Raw genomic sequence first — 16954 nt, 5'->3', positions numbered from 1 at the left:
GCGCAGCACGTGCGCGCGCGTCACTCGGCCGTCGCTTCCAAAAGATCCGCCCAGCAAAACCACGTCTTCCTTCCCAACTCGCAACCATCATCGGACGCCAACATGGATCGGACAGCAGCAGAAACCAGAGATCTCTCTGCAAGGCTCAAGTATCTACACGAAGCGGCCCATGTCATGGCCCTTGCCTCTCCGGAAACCTCATCTTTTCTGGAATCCCAATACAGCCATCTCCTGGCAGAAAACGACCTGATTCCGCCAGAGTCCCGGAAGAGGGAGGTGTGCGGTGCTTGTGGGACCATTCTCATTCCCGGGATTTCATGCACCGTAACACAGGAGCAGGTCCCGCCCCGCAAGTCCAAGAAGAAAGGCAGCAAGGTTCAGAAGCTTGGGCAATCAGAAGCTGGCAAAGGCTGCAAGATGAAAATCTATTCGTGTCTCCGCTGTTCGAGCAAGGCACGGTTGCAGATTCCATCGAAAAAGGCACGCATGGGCACGCGGAAGCCGGCGAGGTCTCCATCTGGAGAGTCGCCGGCCCCGACAACGGCGGCAATTACACAAACTCCAGCTGCGGAACCAGATGCTCCAGCTACCGCGCCGGCGAATCCTGCACCTGCCAATGCCAACAGCAAGAAACGAGCGAAAGCGCGCAAAGGAGGCCTTCAGGCACTGCTGGCCAACAGCAAGAAGGAAACAAACCCGTCCAAGGGCTTTGGTCTTGATTTGATGGATCTCATGCGCAGCAACTGATCAGCGGTCCCCCAGATCCTAGTGTGGCCCCAGGGGGAGCATCTCATCATCATCGTGTGTAGGGCTGAGGCACGGATGGCAGCGCACGGTCCACGCTGCGGGGCAAATAATCTTCGTCACTCGCCGCCGCCTACTTTTTTTCGAGTAGCTTCTGCCGACTAAGCAACCACCGCCCCCCACACCCTCTGACTCTTAGTTGCGCAAATACTTCTTCGCCAGTCGCACGAATCGCCCCTTTCACGAATTTCCTAGGCACCTTTTTTTCGCGCCATATACCCACAGCCGTCAGGCTTCCACGCACCGTTAACCCGCCTGCACAACATTACAACCATGTCGATTCCAGGCAAGAGTCTTGCAAAGGACCTCTTCGAGGACATGGGCCGCAAGGTCCATGAGGCTGCCTCCACCATGACCGAAGATGGCGAGCCCACCAAGGTCGTCGAGGAGATTGAGAGTTTGTGCATGAACTGCCACGACGATGTCAGCCTCCCGGAAATTAGAAGTCCACAGGAAGATGTTAACAGCGTAATAGGGTACCACCAAGCTCCTCCTCACTCGCATTCCCTTCTTCAAGGAGATCGTCATCATGTCCTTCGACTGCCCGCACTGTGGCTTCAAGAACGCCGAAATCCAACCTGCCGGAGAGATCCAACCCCGCGGCGCCAAATATCTCCTCAAGGTCGAGACGGAAGACGATCTTAACCGTCAGGTTGTGAAGAGCGACACTTGCATTTTCAGAATCGAGGATATTGATCTGGAGATCCCTCCGGGCCGCGGCCAACTAAGCAACGTCGAAGGTATCCTGAGAATGGTTCAGCAGGATCTCGACCAGAAGCAGGAGGAGAGGAGACAGGTGGTACCTGAGGTGGCGGACAAGATTCAGGAGGTCATGGACAAGCTGCGGAAGATGTACCTGGGCGACAAGTTCCCCTTCACCATCACCGTGGACGACCCGGCTGGCAACTCGTGGGTGGAGCCTTCAGTCGGCGAGACCGGCGCCAAGTTCTCGAAGCACGAGTACGCAAGAACACCCGAGCAGAACACGGCCCTTGGCCTGGCTCCCAACGCCGAGTCTTCCGCTCCGGTCGAGGCGCCCGAGCCTGCGATGCGCCCCGAATACCAAGCTACGCAGATGTACCCTCAGGCGCCCGAGCGCCCCATGGTCAACAACGTTGATGACGAGGACATTGTGGAGAACCAGGTCTACTCATTCCCCGCCAGCTGTCCTGGCTGTACCAAGCCATGCACGACCAACATGAAGATGGTCAACATTCCCTACTTCAAGCAGGTTGTCCTGATGTCCACCGTCTGCGAGCACTGCGGCTACCGCAGCAACGAGGTCAAGACGGGCGGCGAGGTCCCCGAGCAGGGCCGCCGCATCACGCTCTCAGTGAGCTCCAAGGAGGATCTCTCGCGTGACATCCTCAAGTCTGAGTCGTGCGCGATGAACTGCCCGGAGCTCAGCCTGCTCGTCGAGCCTGGCACCATGGGCGGCCGCTTCACCACTGTCGAGGGCCTTCTCACCAACATCCGTAAGGATCTACGCAGCAACATCTTCGGCGACTCGGAGGAGAAGCACGACTCGATCGACCCAGCCGCCCGCGCCAAGTGGGACGCCTTCTTCACCCAGCTCGACGACGCCATCGAGGGCCGCATCAAGTTCACTCTCGTCCTGTCCGACCCGCTCGCCAGCAGCTACGTTCAGTCTTTCTCCGCCCCCGAGCCCGACGCGCAGATGAAGGTCGAGGATTACGAGCGCACTGCCGAAGAGGAGGAGGACCTCGGCCTGCGGGACATGAAGACAGAGGGCTACGAGGAGGAGAGCAAGGAGGAGAGTAAGGAGGAGGAGCAGTCCTAGACGGAAAAAGAAAGGAAAGGAAAAGTAAAGCGTATGGCATATATCGACGATGGAACATATAGGCGTTTGGTGGAAAGACAATGATTGGTTTGTTCTGATTGATATGAAGATGCTGAGGTTGCATCGAGAATGATGAAAAAGCAGAGTATCCACGTCGGAGGAAAGAACAAACGACGGTGGCCTGACATTCTGTTTTCCTTTTTGTGTTTGTTTTCCCGGATACCACGGTATCACAATTAGCATAGACTTTGAGACATGGAAGGGTAACGAAGAGGAGGAAGAAAGGCTAAAATTTCCCTTGTTCGGCATTTGAATCATGCACATGCTTGACATGGTGCTCTTTTTCTGGATTTTTCTTTCTTTCCTCCCCCTCCCCCCTCCCCTCCCTTTCCAACGGAATGTAGGGTGATCGGTGAACTGGTGAGGCGAGTCTGGATCGGTCCTCCACCTTGCATGTCACTTCAAAAGTTACTCCTCATGCATGCACGCGAAGTTACGCATGCATGCAATAAGACAAAGGCGCGGACGCAGCTTGCGCGCCATCCGCAGCGGGGCACATAGCACAGATACAGTTTACAAACACACCGTTGCCGAAGCGGTGTGTCTAGCCAACATCTTTTTTTGCGGGGACCGTCACACACGATATGCAGCTTTCCGCAACGCATGAAAGTCAAAGGGTTGTTTCAGTTGAGACATCTCGATTCTCTTGTGATGAAAATTTGTCTGTCTGTGAAGCCCGCGAGAGCTTGCCTTTGTAGAATATTCTGTCTACTGGTTTTTGCTTCATGCCTTCGAGGCAAGCAAAAGGAAGAAACCTCTCGAGTTGAGAACCCCCAGACCCCGTTTCCAGAAGGGGTAGTTGGAGTGGAAAGAAAAAGAAGAAAGAACAAGGAAGATCAACCCAATCTACTCTCAAGACGCCAATTTTCCCGGTTGCCTCTTCCATAGTGATCCCCCAAGTTCGCCGGTAAACCCCGTCAAGCACGTCAATCCTCCAGTATTGCGCCTAAAGACGTGAAAAGAAGAAATGAAATGGGAAGAAGGAGACCGATTCACTGGCGTGAGAGTTCGAGTTGGCGTGAGAGTTCGCGATTGCGTTGCATGAATCGCTCAAAGCGAAGGGGCCCGTTGGCGTAGTATGCATCGCTTTCACGACGCCTTTGGCTGTCGTTGTTGCAGCAGTAGTAGCAGCAGCAATCACTGTAGTGAACTCTTGCTGGATAGTCAGGATTATGGGCATCGCCATCAAAGCCAGAATAAAGATACTCAAAGCGATACTGATAGTCTCCCTAGCACAGTGTGTTTAGATGTGTTACATTAAAATGAAAAGTTGAAACGGAAGGAAACGCAAATGGGGATATGGAAATGCAGCATAGCTTTCATAATTTCGTGTCTTGGCGAGTCGTATCGCTCAACCGACGTACCGGGCGTGAGGACGAAGAGGAGGATGCGGCGAGGGCATTGGTGGGAAGAAGTGGAGAAAGTGTGCCACGGGAGCTGGGACCGGCGGTGGCAGTTGAGCCAGTGGCGGCGCCCGCGGTAGTGTTGGAAGTAGAACCACCAGAAGCATTGGCAGCTGCATTGGCACGCATCTGGGCAAGGGCATGCAGGCGGGCATTGATGAGCCACTGTTGCTGACTGCGCATGGCACCAAGAGCGGCTTCGGTGCGAGCCATGTCGGTGTTGATGCGAAGGACCTCGTTGTGAAGCTGGATGTTGGTGCGTGCCTCAACCTCAGCGATCATGTTGCTCAGTCGCGAGACCTCGTTGCGCAAGGTCTCGTGCTGCGCAATAAGGTCCTGGTTGTTGGAGTCTGCAAGTGGGTTCAGGTTCGTAAGATCGGCAGCACCAGGAACTTCGTAAGCTGTAGCTCCGGGCGGGAGGGCAACCATAGCTTGAAGGGCATTGAGGCCCTGCTCAAGGCATGACACCTGGCGACGAAGCTGACTGTTCTCGGCTTCAAGATCATCGTGGCGCGTCTTCATACGTTGCAGCATAGGCAGCATCTTGGCGATTGTACAGCTGCGCTTATGTTCGTCCATCTGATCTCTCTGGGAGCTGTAGTCGCATCCAAATTCCTGGGCGGGGCAGTTGATGATTGCTTTCGGGCAATCGTTCGAGCGATGGGCGTCCATCTCCTTGCGAACAACTTCAGAGCTGCAGTCGTGGCACTCGTCCATGCGGAACGGGCAGGCCTTCAGGTGGTGCGCCTGAAGTAGAGCCTAGTCAGTCAAGAATGGAACCTGGGATATGATTGCCTTACCTCAAGTTCGATGACCATCACGTGCTCCTCACAGTACTCGCAGTTGACATAGCTGTGGAGACATCCCTTGTCTAGATCTTTGGCCATCACAGGTTGGGAGCATGCACGGGCAGGACACTCGACCAAACGGTGCTCGCAGGCGAAGTCGACATGGTCCTGGGCCTCACAGCGCTGGCCCTGCCAGTCGCAACCTTCCGCTTTGTTCGGGCATTTGACGAGCAGCTCGTCAAGCATGTTCGTGATGATTCTCGAGACTGCGCGCGGTTCCGCGTCCATGTTGAGCTCGCGGCGACAGGTCGGGCAGCGCGCACCACTACCAGGGTAGCTGTAGGATTGGCCGATGGCGTAGCGAATGTGGTTGCTCAGGCATGCGTCGCAGAACGTGTGCTCGCAGAGGAGACGCTTGGGGTTGACAAACGGCTCCATGCAGATCAGACAGCACAAGTTCTTATCACACGGCGCAACGAGCTCGAGTTGGTGGTATTCGACGGGTCTGGCGAAGCGGCTCTTCTGGGGCTGAGAGGCGAAGGCGCGGAGCTCCAGAGGCGAGGGGGCGCTGGGCGGGCCGCCGACGACCAGCTCGGGGTGGGAGTCCATGGCGTTCAGGTCGCGAGAGGAGATGTCGGCGTCGGGAGCGAGCGCGGTGCTGGCCTGAAGGAGCGGCGTGTCGGCGCGGCTGGAGGCGCTGGATCGACGGCTGTCATCGGCCATGGCGGCGGGGCGCTCTCGTCGGGGCGGCGTCTCTGGAGTGTGAGCGAGCGGGTAGACCGTCACGGCAGCGGCGTCGGCTTTGCCCGGGCTTTGGGCATTATATGCGAGCAGGCGGGCGGTGACGGGGTCGCACGAGCGAGGAATGCGTCCGGTCGAGTAGGTTTCTTGCTGGAACTTGACGAGCTGCGGGCGGGCGGATCCGGGGCTAGCGCGCGCGGGCCGTGCGCACCTCCGACTGTCTCACAGCGGGCCACAGCGGGCGCCGCGCAACGACAGCCTGAGCAACGCGCAGCCGCGAAGCCCTGCGAGCCGCCGATTCTGCTGCAACATTCCAACCGTCCTGCATCGCCTCCTTCTCCCACCACACTGCCGAGCCCAGGCGCCCGCCCGCAATCCCTCCGCCACTGCCGGCCCCCAGTCCAGCAGCCACAATGGCCATGGCCAACCCAGCCCAGCTGCTGCTCCTTGCAGACCACATCAAGCTGTCGCTCCTGGAGCGCCAGCGCGCCGTGTCTTTGAACCTGTCGCCCAACTCGCAAGATGGTCAGATCTCGCGCTCGCTCGAGTCGCTCTCCTCCGGCATCGACGCCTTGGACGCCCAGCTTTCCCAGAACCCGGACGAGTCCGTCACCCGCGCACCACCACCACCATTCAAGCCTCCACCCCTCCCAGCACCATGGCACCGCCGCTCTTCGCCCACCCTCCCCCCATGATGCACACTCCCTACGTTCCACCCAAGCCACCACCACGACCGCTACTTGCCGAACGAGCCGCCCTGCTGACCCCCAGCCTCTCTATCACAGATCCCTTCAAGACCAAGTTTCGCGTCTGCGCGCGCAATATGACGATCTGTCCGCGCAATTCAGCACCACCGGCGGCGACAGCAGCGCCGCCACCCTCTCCTCGCCAAACGACCCTGCGCTCTCCGCGGACTTCGCCGCAGCGAGCTCGCAGCAGCCCGCGCGCACCGCCAAGAAAGCTGTCCGCTTCACCGACGCCGACGACGTCGATGACGACGTGAACCGCGCCGCCCTCTTCCCCTACCGTGATGACCCAGACGAGGAGCAAGGCGCCGACCACTCGGGGCTGTCGAACCAGCAGATCCACGAGTACCACCAGCAGGTCATCTCGCAGCAGGACGAGCAGTTGGACCGGCTAGGCGAGAGCATCGGCCGCCAGCGCGAGCTGTCGATCCAGATCGGCGACGAGCTCGAAGGCCACGTCCTGCTGCTCGACGATGTCGACGAGGGCGTCGACCGCCACCAAAGCCAGCTCGACCGCGCCGGTAAACGCCTCGCCAAGGTCGGCCGCCGCGCGCGCGAGAACTGGAGTATGACGTTGATTGTAGTCTTGATCGTGATTCTGGTCTTGTTGATCGTCATCACCAAATAATTCCTCATCCCCCTCTTGTCCTTCTTTGGAAAGGAAGTAATCGCCGCGCGCTACTATGTTATCACGCGGTACTTGCGCGGAGGTCTCTCTTTACGTGTGCGCATGCTGCTCAGATGTAGAGGTCTGATAGACGACAGGTGCCGGTTGCCTCGAAGATCATTACACCGGGAATTTCCGCATCTTATTGTTGTACAGTCCGACCGGCCGGAGGCAGTTGTGCGATTGATACCTCAAACGAATGCGGCATTTGATCGTCTTCCTATTTCATTTCCTCTCCTTTCATTGGCTTGTTTCTCTCTCTCATTTCTGGCATGGGGTACGGCGTTCAAAGTGGTTGGTCGGGAAAGGGAAGGTAAGGGACATGAATTACACTTTTGGGGGGAAGAGGGAAAGCGAAATTCCCTCATCCTGGAAGCGGGAATAAACACCGACTTACCTCCGGCGCAAGATTCAACGGGCCTAGGTACATGCATCAACATACATCAAGCTGATACAGCGCAAAGCTTGATTCCATTTCCAACATGCGTGTCCCTTGTATTTCCATTCTCCCCCTCATCTAATCTCTTGTTACAAAGGAGCGAGTATCGTGCGCCTCTCCAAATTTGGGAGAAGGGGCGTCGTCGAGACTACTAGTCTAAACCGCTTGACATGACCATCCCTCCTACCGTACACCCACCCACGATGTCTGCCCCAATATCAACCGACCACCCGGCGAATAGTATCCCCGACTCCAGTGACAAAAGATAAAATGTCCAGTGTTGTAATGGTTTCGTCCTCCCCATTGATCCTGTCTAAATGCCAGGCGTAAATTTCGCTCGCACACCCTGTGCACACACGCCGGGAAAACGCCGCGCTCCCCGAGGTCAGAACTAAGAGACAAGAGACAGGTCATGATGAAAAGAAAACGTTAGGTGTGCCTGGTAAAGACTGTTTCTGTACCGCCCACTCAGGTCACCGTCTCCGCTGTACCCAGTCTTCCCTTCCCAAACCGCCCCTCCGTCGAGTGAACTCCCACGAAAGTATCATATCCTGGTTGTTGGAAAGGTTGTAAATCGTGCTGTGGCTGTAAGGCGAAAAATCGGCTCGCAGGAGGAGCCGCAGGGGTATCTCTGCTGGGAGAAAGAAAAAAGAACTTCGCGCGTTCAACTAGGAAGTGGCGCGTTGGATGATCTCTGGATGTCGAGCTCGATGTTGGTCCAGCCGCAGTCTACGGATGGTCATAATTCTTTTTTGGCATTGTTTGATTTGCCCAATGTTGTTGTTTCCTGGTTTGTTTTGGAGTTTCTCAATGGAGTTCTAGGGCCTGCTTCGATTTCTCGTACACGACGTATGTGATGGACACGGCCGGCACGACCTTCAAGAGGTTAGGCGTCAGACCCTTGAAGAGTCCCCGGACACCTTCTCCCTTGATTGTCTGGCGCGTGACATCCATAATGCCCGTGTACGTCCGTGGATGTAGCACTGTGCCTTGGCTCTGCAACCGGGTGCGAAGCAAGTTCAAAGGGTAGACGAGACTTGCGCCAAAGGCACCGCTGAATCCACCAATGAATGCAGTCATGAAGCTGCCTGGCTCAGCTTGTTCCTCGTGACAACCGCGTTTCTCGGCATTGTAGACGGTGACGGCGCGCTTGAGATACTCAAACGTTCCCAGATCGATGGCCGCGTACGGGAATATTCCAAAAAGACCCATTGGCAGACCACGGTAGAAGGAACGGAGGCCGTCCTTCATCCACATTTTCTTGGCGGTTGCTATAATTAGTTTGTTCCCGTGAAGACCGCCGGAGACGGTGTCGCATTGCATGCGGCTGAGCAATGACGTCAGTCCTGACACAATCCAGCCAAACTTCTCGGATGCTTGGGTACTTACAACTTCAAGGTGTCCAATGGATAGACCACAGCCCTAATCATCGCATCAGAAGCTTCGTTCCCCTTTCTCGACGGTGGGCGGGGTATGCTTACTGGGAAACCATTCCTCCAAAGCCACCGGCCATGAACTTTGACCAGGTGTGGATGTCCCGGGGATTTCCGTGCCCCTCGATCTTGGCGAACATGCGTTTCGAAGCCTGTGCCTTGTGAGAACAAATCTCCCAAATTCTCCCATAACGCCTACCTCGAATGCGCCAAATTTCACGGCTGATTCAGGCATAACCTTAACCACGTTCAAGCCATTGCCTATGCCGCAATTAGCAATCGCGACCAACTTTGGAGTATTTCCAGCGTACCTGCATAGAGACTCCGCATTCCACCGGCAGCCCACAGCTCTTTTGAGGCAACTAGCAGAGACTTGGCGCCTTGTTTCGCCGCCACAACGGGAGCTCCCGATTTCGCAGCTTGCACAGCAGTTTCGGCGGTGCTGGTTTGCGCGATGAGGTACACTTTCAAACGGTCGAGGGGAGCGGTTGTTGTACGCGAGACGATGCCAGCGACACCTCCCGCCGCAAAGTAGCCTGGATTCGGGACGCAAGCAGTCAGCACCGGCTCCACATGCGTTTGCCATAAATTCTCGGCGGTCTCGGGCGTGGCGGTCGAGGCTCCAACGAGGCCTACTTCGGGCGGGAGGGGCTGCTGCGCGGTGGCTGGGCGCTGCGGGGCCAATGGCATCAATGCAGACGTTTCACTCTCGCGCTCGATGGGGGGCAGGGAAGTGGAGTGTGATTTTGCAATGCGGATGAGTGAGCCAAAGAGAGCGTGGAGTAGCCAAGTACCTAGTCCGTTTATGAGCTCGTCGTTGACTGCGACGTCGCCCTCGGGGTTCATCTGCACAGTCGACGAATAGTAGGACATGACAGCCTTCAGGCTTGGGGTCTCGGCGGGTATGAAGAGGAGGAAGTCCCTGTGGGGGTGGTGGTCAGCATGCGCGGGGCCACGGTCCGCTCGCGCAAACGTACCGCCATTCTTCAAAGCTGATGACGCCGTCGTTGTTGCTGTCGACCTCGCTGAAGAACTGGTTCAGCTTAGAGTCAGGCACCCTGAGGCCTGCGCGCAGAAAGCCCGTCCGCAACTCGCCCTTGTCCAGCCTGCCATCGCTGTTGCGGTCGATGCTCTTGAAGAGCTGCCAGAGCTCGTTCTCGGTCTGCCGTACGAACTGGTGGAATTCTTCGGGGGCGCAGTCAGTGGCGCGCACGGGCAGGGGAGCGCGAGGGAGAATGCTGACCGGAGTAGGAGATCTCGCCGTTGCCGTCGGCGTCGACGCTCTTCAACACGTCCTTCAGGAGGTGGTCGGCGTTCTTGAGCGCTGGGCGGAGGGTCAGCGGGGGCGGGGCTGCAGGCGCGAGGGCAGCGGGCGGACGACGTACGGTGGTCAATTTTGCGCAGGCCGCGCTTGAGGCCATTGAGGTCGAGATGGCCCTGCTTGCGGGTATCGAGCTGGCTCCAGAGCGCCTCAACCCGCGCATCCTGCGCATTGGCGGTTTCGAGGATCATGGTCGGTCGGGGGTTATCTGGGCTGTCGCGAGGCCATTTCACGCAGTGAGAGAGGCAGGGCCCGGCGGTCGAGGAGACGTCGGGAGTGCTTTGCGGCGAGCTGAGGCCGCGAAAAGCGCATGGAAGCTGGGTGAAGTGGGGCGTTGCTGGGATCGCGAGGCAGCGGAGTCTGACAAAGGCCAGCGTGCGAATGGGCGGCCGCGAAAAGCCGAGCCGGCCACAACACCACACTGCTATCCCTTAGCCCGCCCTCCCCACCCCCTGCGCCGATCGCCCCCCGATTCGTCCCTGGCCCTCCCCGTGCACGCCTTCTCTAACCGCACGGCTCCACTTCCTGCCCAAGCCAGCTCCGACACACACGTCTCATGGCTCGTCTCCGCCCGTGACTGCTGCCCGCCCGCCGCCATGTCCGCCAGCTACTGGAGCTCCTCCCAGCGCCGGTTCTGGACGTACACCAAGCCCGAGCTTGCTCAAATCCGCCGCAGCCTTGAGGATGAAATCAAGGAGCTGGTGCAGAAATACCCGCTCCCCGATCGCCGCCTCCTGCACATCTACTTCTGTAGCCGTACGCGTGCCTCTTCTGCCGCCTTGTATCCATGCTCATTTGCCTCGCAGAGCTCAACAAACTCGTCCGCAGATTGAAACTGTCCCAGCAAGCCGTGGCCACCGCCCAGGTCTATATCCGCCGCGTCTACACTAAGATCGAGATCCGGCGAACCAACCCCAATCTTGTCATAGTTACTGCCCTCTATCTTGCCTGTAAGATGGAAGAAAGCCCCCAACACATCCGCATGATTCTCGGCGAAGCTCGTCAAGCGTGGCAAGGTGGTCCTCCCCTCATTGCAACCACGTTCCCAGCTAATCTCCCCAGACATCATCCTTCCCGACACCTCGAAATTGGGCGAGTGCGAGTTCAGCCTCATCTCGGAGATGAACTCGCAGCTCATCATCCACCACCCCTACCGCAGCTTGTTGGACCTCCAAACGAGCTTCAAGTTAACGCACGAGGAGTATGCTCAGGCTGAATATGTCATAAATGACCATTACCTGACCGATCTGCCCTTGCTCCATCCGCCTCACGTCATTGCAATCGCCGCCATGGTCATTGCCGTGACACTGGGGCCCACGCAAGCCGGCATCAATCTGCTGACTGCTGCCAATATGCAAAGCGCAATGTCAGGCCTTTCCCAGGCCGGCAGTTCGGGAGCATCTCCTGTCAAGATGCAACACTTGATGAATTGGCTCGCAGATTCCAGTGTGGACATTGAGGCTGTGGCCGACTGTGTCCAAGAAATGGTATCCCTGTACGAGGTTTGGGAGCAGTACAACGAGAAAATCTGCAAAGACCAGATCAACAGATTCATCAAGGCTCGGGGTCTGGAAAAGTAAGCTCTCGGGTACAAGGGCGCTTGTCCGACCAAGACATTGCACAGCATCCCAGGGACGGAGACAGCTGCGCCACGGCGGACCCCATTTCTATGCATAGGATCCAAGGAAGTTTTTCAGCTCCCGAGGAGGCCGCCCCCAGTCTACTGGGTGATGGGTTCACAGGCAATGCCTCAGCCTTGCCTTTTTCCAGCGCCCACATTCTGACCCTATGACGACATCTCTCTTGCTCCACGTCTTCGGACCCAAAGCCTGAGTATCATTCATAGATTTTCTTTCGTGGCTTGCCTTTTTCTCGAGTCAGAAGTGTGGCCAATAATTTGTTCTGGATCCTCATGAACAGCGAGTCAATGGGGTCAGGACTTGGCCCTTCTACTATGTCCGAAGGGTCGCCTCTTTTGGACCCCGCCGATCAAAGAAAGGTTGTGGTTCATAGACCAATCTGAGTACCACGGAAGGGATATCTCAAGGCTACCACAACAGCCTGCCGTTCAGCCTTGCCTCCGAAGAAGCCTGCAGCACTGGGTATAAAGCCTCCCGCTACCCTCTCGAAGACGGACCAGAGCAGAACTGAAACTCGAACTCCCCGGTGATCCTGTACGACAAGATCAACCCAAACAACCCTCAGACTTCGAACCAAGCACAACAACAGCAAGAGCCATGAACAAAATGGGTGTCCCTCAGAAGACGGAACTGCGATACACGCAACTGCAATTGCTCCTTCTTACACTCATTCTATGTTTCCTCGTCACCATCACGACGATCATTGTCTGCGTCGTCATTCGCTTCGAGCAACTCCTCAAGAAAATGGATTTTTGAGCCAATCCGTCATCTGCACCGCCAAAGTTACGCACGCTCGACAATCCTGTTCGATAGTCTTGGTACGTCGCAGACGGCCTCACTGAAACGACACTGGTGTACGACATCCACACGATTCACGCAGCCGGATGTCATCTCCCGCACCGCCATAGCGGGTGTCGCACATCACAAACCTATACTGCTGATGAAACTGTGGCGCTAAATGTGCTGTCTGGGCCTTTTTTTTTTTGACGGTGTGTTATGTATGAGGGTTGCGGTAGCGAAGAAAGTCATCAAATGCGGCCCTGGGAAAGCGAAATCCGTATAAATATTTACTTAATTTCACCATGCCATCCATCTTCAACTCGGTCCCTGACTGGTCCGTTTCTCGCATTTAGCAAGTCTGCGAGGAAGCTGGAGTGCCACTCGCGTAAGCTCCGCCGGCATCACCAAGGCATTCCGCTAGACTCAATCAGCAACCCATCGTCTACCACTACCGCGAGAAGAGGCGAGGAAAGACAACGTACCGACAGTCACGAGCTTCAGGTTGTTCTGCTTAGCCCAGCTGATCAACCACGGCACGAGCTGGGTCACGGTGGACTGGTACGTCTCGTGCATGAGCGGGATGTGGCCGTTGCCAGAAGCACCGGCGTTGGTGAACTGCTGCTCGCTCTGGGCGACGCTGTAGCCGTTCCAGTCGCCGCTGTCGACGTCGTCGGTGATGATGCGGTAGCCGAGCGTCGCCATGGTCGACGGGACGTTGCCGCCCGTGGCGAGGTACGGCGGGCGCATGTACGTCGGCTTTTGGCCGATGATGCTGACGAGCGCGCCCTCGAGCCGCTGCATCTGCGTCGTCAAGTCTGCCGCGCTGAGCGAGCCGAAGTTGGACGGGTGGCTCCAGCTGTGCGAGGCGATCTGGTGGCCGGCGTTGTACGCGTTCAGCAGCGCCGTCTTTTGGTTGTAGATGCAGCCTGGTTGCAGGAGTTAGCTCGCCGTGTGAAGTTATTGCGTGCAAGAGTCAAACGGCTCCCTTGCACGAATGCAGAGTGTTGCAATCTCAATGTTTCAATACAGAACCGGTCTGCTGCTGGGGTTTCACGACTTGCAATGGAGCACCGAAGGTAAGTGGGAATGCTTACCATAAAGCGTGCCGGTCACGAAGAACGTCCCTTTGGCCCCGGCTGCGTTCAGCGTATCAACCAGAGTCTGCGTGTATTGGTACGGGCCGTCGTCGAATGCCAACGCCAGCATGCCAGAAGAAGAGCACTTCGTGATGACTTGGCCCGCGGCTGGGCCCGCGCGTTTGAATGCCTCGAGCGGGCTTGGAACCGGTGTAGCCGCAGCCATCATGGCAAACGCGGAAGCCAGGATCGTAGAGATATGCATGGTTCTGATGCTAGGCAAGTAACAGACTGGAAGGACGATGGAGAAGCTGCCTGGCCGAATGTTTGGAAACAACTCATGAGAAGCCCCGTGGGCTTTATAGTGAAATGAGTCTTGAATTTATTGGAAACGAGGAAGTCATGCTACAGCTGAAGCCTTCAGAGAAGGCGCTGCGGGCCGCCGGCACGCATACATCTCCTACATGGCCAAGCCGAGTGTGGAGCTCCCAAGCATTTCAGCCTGTACCTTAGCGGCCAGCCCCATCTTCCCCAGATTTAGGACTGTCGGGAAATACCATTGCCACTACTGTGCGTCCCCAGAACTTCGAGCATGTCATAATGCAAGGCCGGGTTCAGTGGTTTATTTTACCCGCACATTTAGCCGCACTGAACTGGACGCTTGGACAAGCTTGGTATCCTTCTCTGGGCGTTCGAGTCCTCGTATTAAGCCTGGAAAGACCGAGCCAAGATGTGGCGGTCGTGAAACGCGCCCGGATATATCGACGTATAGTAGAGTTCTCATAACATGCGGGTCTGGATTCGCAATCTTTGCCGTTTAGGCTATGGGTACACCTTCATACTTCTTCATATGAGTACGTGGTGCAAGTCATGCGACGACGGGTGGAAGGATGTGTACCTCAAAAACAACATCGACAAATCATCAAAAGTGAATGGGACCTTTCGACAATGGCTGCAGGCATCAAATCCCGGGTAAATGCCCGGAAGTGGTACAGCAGCAATACTAAGCCACACACGATTAACATGTCATGCGCAATGACTGCCATTTGGTCAGGTAAGGCCTCAAGACCCATGGTTGACTTGTTTCAGTAGGCACTGGTGTAGACGAATAGGAAACCATCTTGTTCTTTTGTCTGCGATACTTTCATTCTTTCCCGAAACACAATAATCGTAAATCTAAAAATCACAACATCATATATCGCCTTTGGGACCTCATTAAGCTTGTAAAACTTATTCTATATAACTCTTGCAAATTTTCGTCGTCACTAACAATGACCAATCTTCTGGTTGTCGTTTGCTTGTCAACAACAGGTCGCTTAGCTCAGTTGGTTAGAGCGTGGTGCTAATATTGGCAGTCTATCTAGTAGACTAATAGTTAACGCCAAGGTCGCGAGTTCGACCCTCGTAGTGACCAACCTGTTCTTCTTTTTGCCCTTCTGAATGCCTGTAGGGCGGCGGTGGGGGTTGTGCAATCGTTTTGAAGGTTGGGATAGCTGCATGGGTCGTTTGTGATGATGGGGGAACTGATGAGAACGTGACATGGACAAGAAAGGATGGTGGATGACACCATCCGCCTCTCCTGTGCCGTTCTTTTTATCACGTCAAGGCTGAGTAGGTAGATCGGACTCGGCTCGGGGCCGTCGGAGCAATACGTACCTTCTGCCCCGCGACCACAATCGATTCATCATCAACATCAACGCTTCTATCACAGCCCGTCAGAGTCAATCAAACACCGAAGAGAGAGTTCGGAAACATTGTGCAGAAAGAGCTTGGAAACGTGGGACGAATAGAGGGGAAGTTTGCTGGTGTTCGAAGCATCCACAAGCATCACAATGGCCATTACTGTAGGTAGAGCCCCGTTTCTGTTAGCGCCCGCCGAAGTTGTCACTTTGATGGCGTGGTTCCTTGGGGGTTTTCTTCGATGCCTCGGCCTTTGACTCCTGGGAAGGCAAAGCAGTGGTCGAGAATGCTGCTTTTGGGACGGATGAACACCCCCACTCTCGATTCTCAACTGCTCCCTCCGGACGCCCAGCTAATTTTCCGTCCTACAGGCAGTTGGTCAGATATGCTCCACGGCGAGCATGGCGCATAACCTGAAACAATGCCGCCAACTCGTCGCAAAGGCAGCCGCGGCAGGCGCAAAAGTGAATCTCCATGTCCAAAACCACTAGACCAAGCCCGCTCACCCACCTCATAGGCGCTCTTTCTCCCCGAAGCCAGTGACTACATCGGCTCCTCACCCGCCGAGACCATCTCGCTCTGCAAGTCGGCGCAGGACAGCGAGTTCGTGCTCGGCCTGCAAGACGAAGCGCGCAGGACCAAGCTGCCCATCAACGTGGGCATCCACGAGCCAGCCGACAGCGCGGGTGGCAAGATCAAGAACACGCTGATCTGGATCGACGAGCGGGGCGACATCGTGCAGCGGTACCAGAAGCTGCACCTCTTCGACGTCGAGATCAAGGGCGGTCCGATCTTGAAGGAGAGCCAGTGCGCCTTCCCCGCGTTGCTTGTCCGTCCATGCCGTACTGACTCTGTTCGCTTCGCAGGAGCGTCGAGCGGGGCGGCTCCATCCTTCCCCCGTTTGAAACGCCAGTCGGCCGCGTTGGCATGACCATCTGCTTCGACGTGAGTTTTTGCCACCGGGGGGACGGCACAAAAGTGGCAGAAAGAAAGAAAGAATGGCTGACAGTAGGTCGGCACCACGTCAACACAGCTCCGCTTCCCCGAAATCTCGCTGGCCCTCCGCCGCCAAAACGCCCAGATCCTTGTCTACCCCTCCGCCTTCACCGTGCCGACCGGCCGCGCGCACTGGGAACCGCTCCTGCGCGCCCGCGCCGTCGAGACGCAATCCTACGTCATCGCCGCCGCGCAGTCCGGCTTCCACAACGAGAAGCGCTGCTCCTACGGCCACAGCGTCGTCGTCTCGCCGTGGGGCGAGGTCGTCGCCGACCTGGGCGGCTTCGACGCGCTCGACGGCTACAACGAGGTCAACCGACAGCCGCCGCCCGCGTTGGCGCTGGTGGATCTGGACTTGGGCTTCCTCGAGAAGGTGCGGGCGGAGATGCCGTTGTTGAGGCGGACCGATGTGTACCCTGAATTGTGATTCGGTGGAGAGCAAGATGCGTGGAGGGGGAATCGCGGTAGCTGGGTAGAGTAATTGGCGTAGAAAGGCGCAATCGCTGAATGGGTAGAGTGAGTGAGGCAAGCCATGTTGCTGGCGTTGATGCAGTCTATCGCTCAACGAGATAGCGGAGT

The 16954-nt window shown here is 56.7% G+C and overlaps 7 protein-coding genes and 1 non-coding gene across 8 annotated transcripts; 5 read left to right on the top strand and 3 right to left on the bottom strand.

Annotated features, from left to right (window-relative positions):
- Nucleotides 1–1077: 1077 nt before the first annotated feature.
- On the top strand, nt 1078–2605 carry ZPR1 (nucleolar zinc-finger protein; the record flags this gene model as incomplete). Its single annotated transcript, XM_066776204.1, has 2 exons — nt 1078–1227; nt 1280–2605. 2 exons carry the CDS (start codon nt 1078–1080, stop codon nt 2603–2605), a joined length of 1476 nt encoding a protein of 491 aa, XP_066634085.1.
- A 1379-nt stretch (nt 2606–3984) lies between these two features.
- On the bottom strand, nt 3985–5465 carry SLS55_004750 (uncharacterized protein; the record flags this gene model as incomplete). Its single annotated transcript, XM_066776203.1, has 2 exons — nt 3985–4815; nt 4869–5465. 2 exons carry the CDS (start codon nt 5463–5465, stop codon nt 3985–3987), a joined length of 1428 nt encoding a protein of 475 aa, XP_066634084.1.
- A 545-nt stretch (nt 5466–6010) lies between these two features.
- Nucleotides 6011–6971, top strand: SLS55_004749 (uncharacterized protein; the record flags this gene model as incomplete). Its single annotated transcript, XM_066776202.1, has 2 exons — nt 6011–6201; nt 6383–6971. The coding sequence occupies 2 exons, from the start codon at nt 6011–6013 to the stop codon at nt 6969–6971; spliced, it is 780 nt and encodes a 259-aa protein (XP_066634083.1).
- A 1285-nt stretch (nt 6972–8256) lies between these two features.
- On the bottom strand, nt 8257–10394 carry SLS55_004748 (uncharacterized protein; the record flags this gene model as incomplete). The annotated part of the gene is made up of 8 exons (XM_066776201.1): nt 8257–8776; nt 8839–8871; nt 8931–9034; nt 9082–9143; nt 9194–9804; nt 9860–10067; nt 10126–10206; nt 10268–10394. The coding sequence occupies 8 exons, from the start codon at nt 10392–10394 to the stop codon at nt 8257–8259; spliced, it is 1746 nt and encodes a 581-aa protein (XP_066634082.1).
- Nucleotides 10395–10799: 405 nt separating this feature from the next.
- Nucleotides 10800–11783, top strand: SSN8 (RNA polymerase II holoenzyme cyclin-like subunit; the record flags this gene model as incomplete). Its single annotated transcript, XM_066776200.1, has 3 exons — nt 10800–10959; nt 11010–11222; nt 11266–11783. The coding sequence occupies 3 exons, from the start codon at nt 10800–10802 to the stop codon at nt 11781–11783; spliced, it is 891 nt and encodes a 296-aa protein (XP_066634081.1).
- A 1263-nt stretch (nt 11784–13046) lies between these two features.
- Nucleotides 13047–13829, bottom strand: SLS55_004746 (uncharacterized protein; the record flags this gene model as incomplete). Its single annotated transcript, XM_066776199.1, has 2 exons — nt 13047–13549; nt 13718–13829. 2 exons carry the CDS (start codon nt 13827–13829, stop codon nt 13047–13049), a joined length of 615 nt encoding a protein of 204 aa, XP_066634080.1.
- Nucleotides 13830–15009: 1180 nt separating this feature from the next.
- SLS55_004745 lies at nt 15010–15113 on the top strand. Its single transcript has one exon. It is a non-coding gene; the product is annotated as a tRNA-Ile (tRNA).
- A 478-nt stretch (nt 15114–15591) lies between these two features.
- NIT2 (Carbon-nitrogen hydrolase) lies at nt 15592–16802 on the top strand (the record flags this gene model as incomplete). Its single annotated transcript, XM_066776198.1, has 5 exons — nt 15592–15596; nt 15751–15757; nt 15897–16186; nt 16246–16324; nt 16392–16802. The coding sequence occupies 5 exons, from the start codon at nt 15592–15594 to the stop codon at nt 16800–16802; spliced, it is 792 nt and encodes a 263-aa protein (XP_066634079.1).
- Between the last annotated feature and the right edge of the window lie 152 nt (nt 16803–16954).

This window comes from Diplodia seriata (genome assembly GCF_021436955.1).
Source record: "Diplodia seriata strain FDS-637 chromosome Unknown scaffold_4, whole genome shotgun sequence".
NCBI classification, from domain to species: Eukaryota; Fungi; Ascomycota; class Dothideomycetes; order Botryosphaeriales; family Botryosphaeriaceae; genus Diplodia; species Diplodia seriata.
The sequence above is the reverse complement of the archived record's forward strand: the minus strand, read 5'-3'. Positions and strand labels throughout refer to the sequence as shown.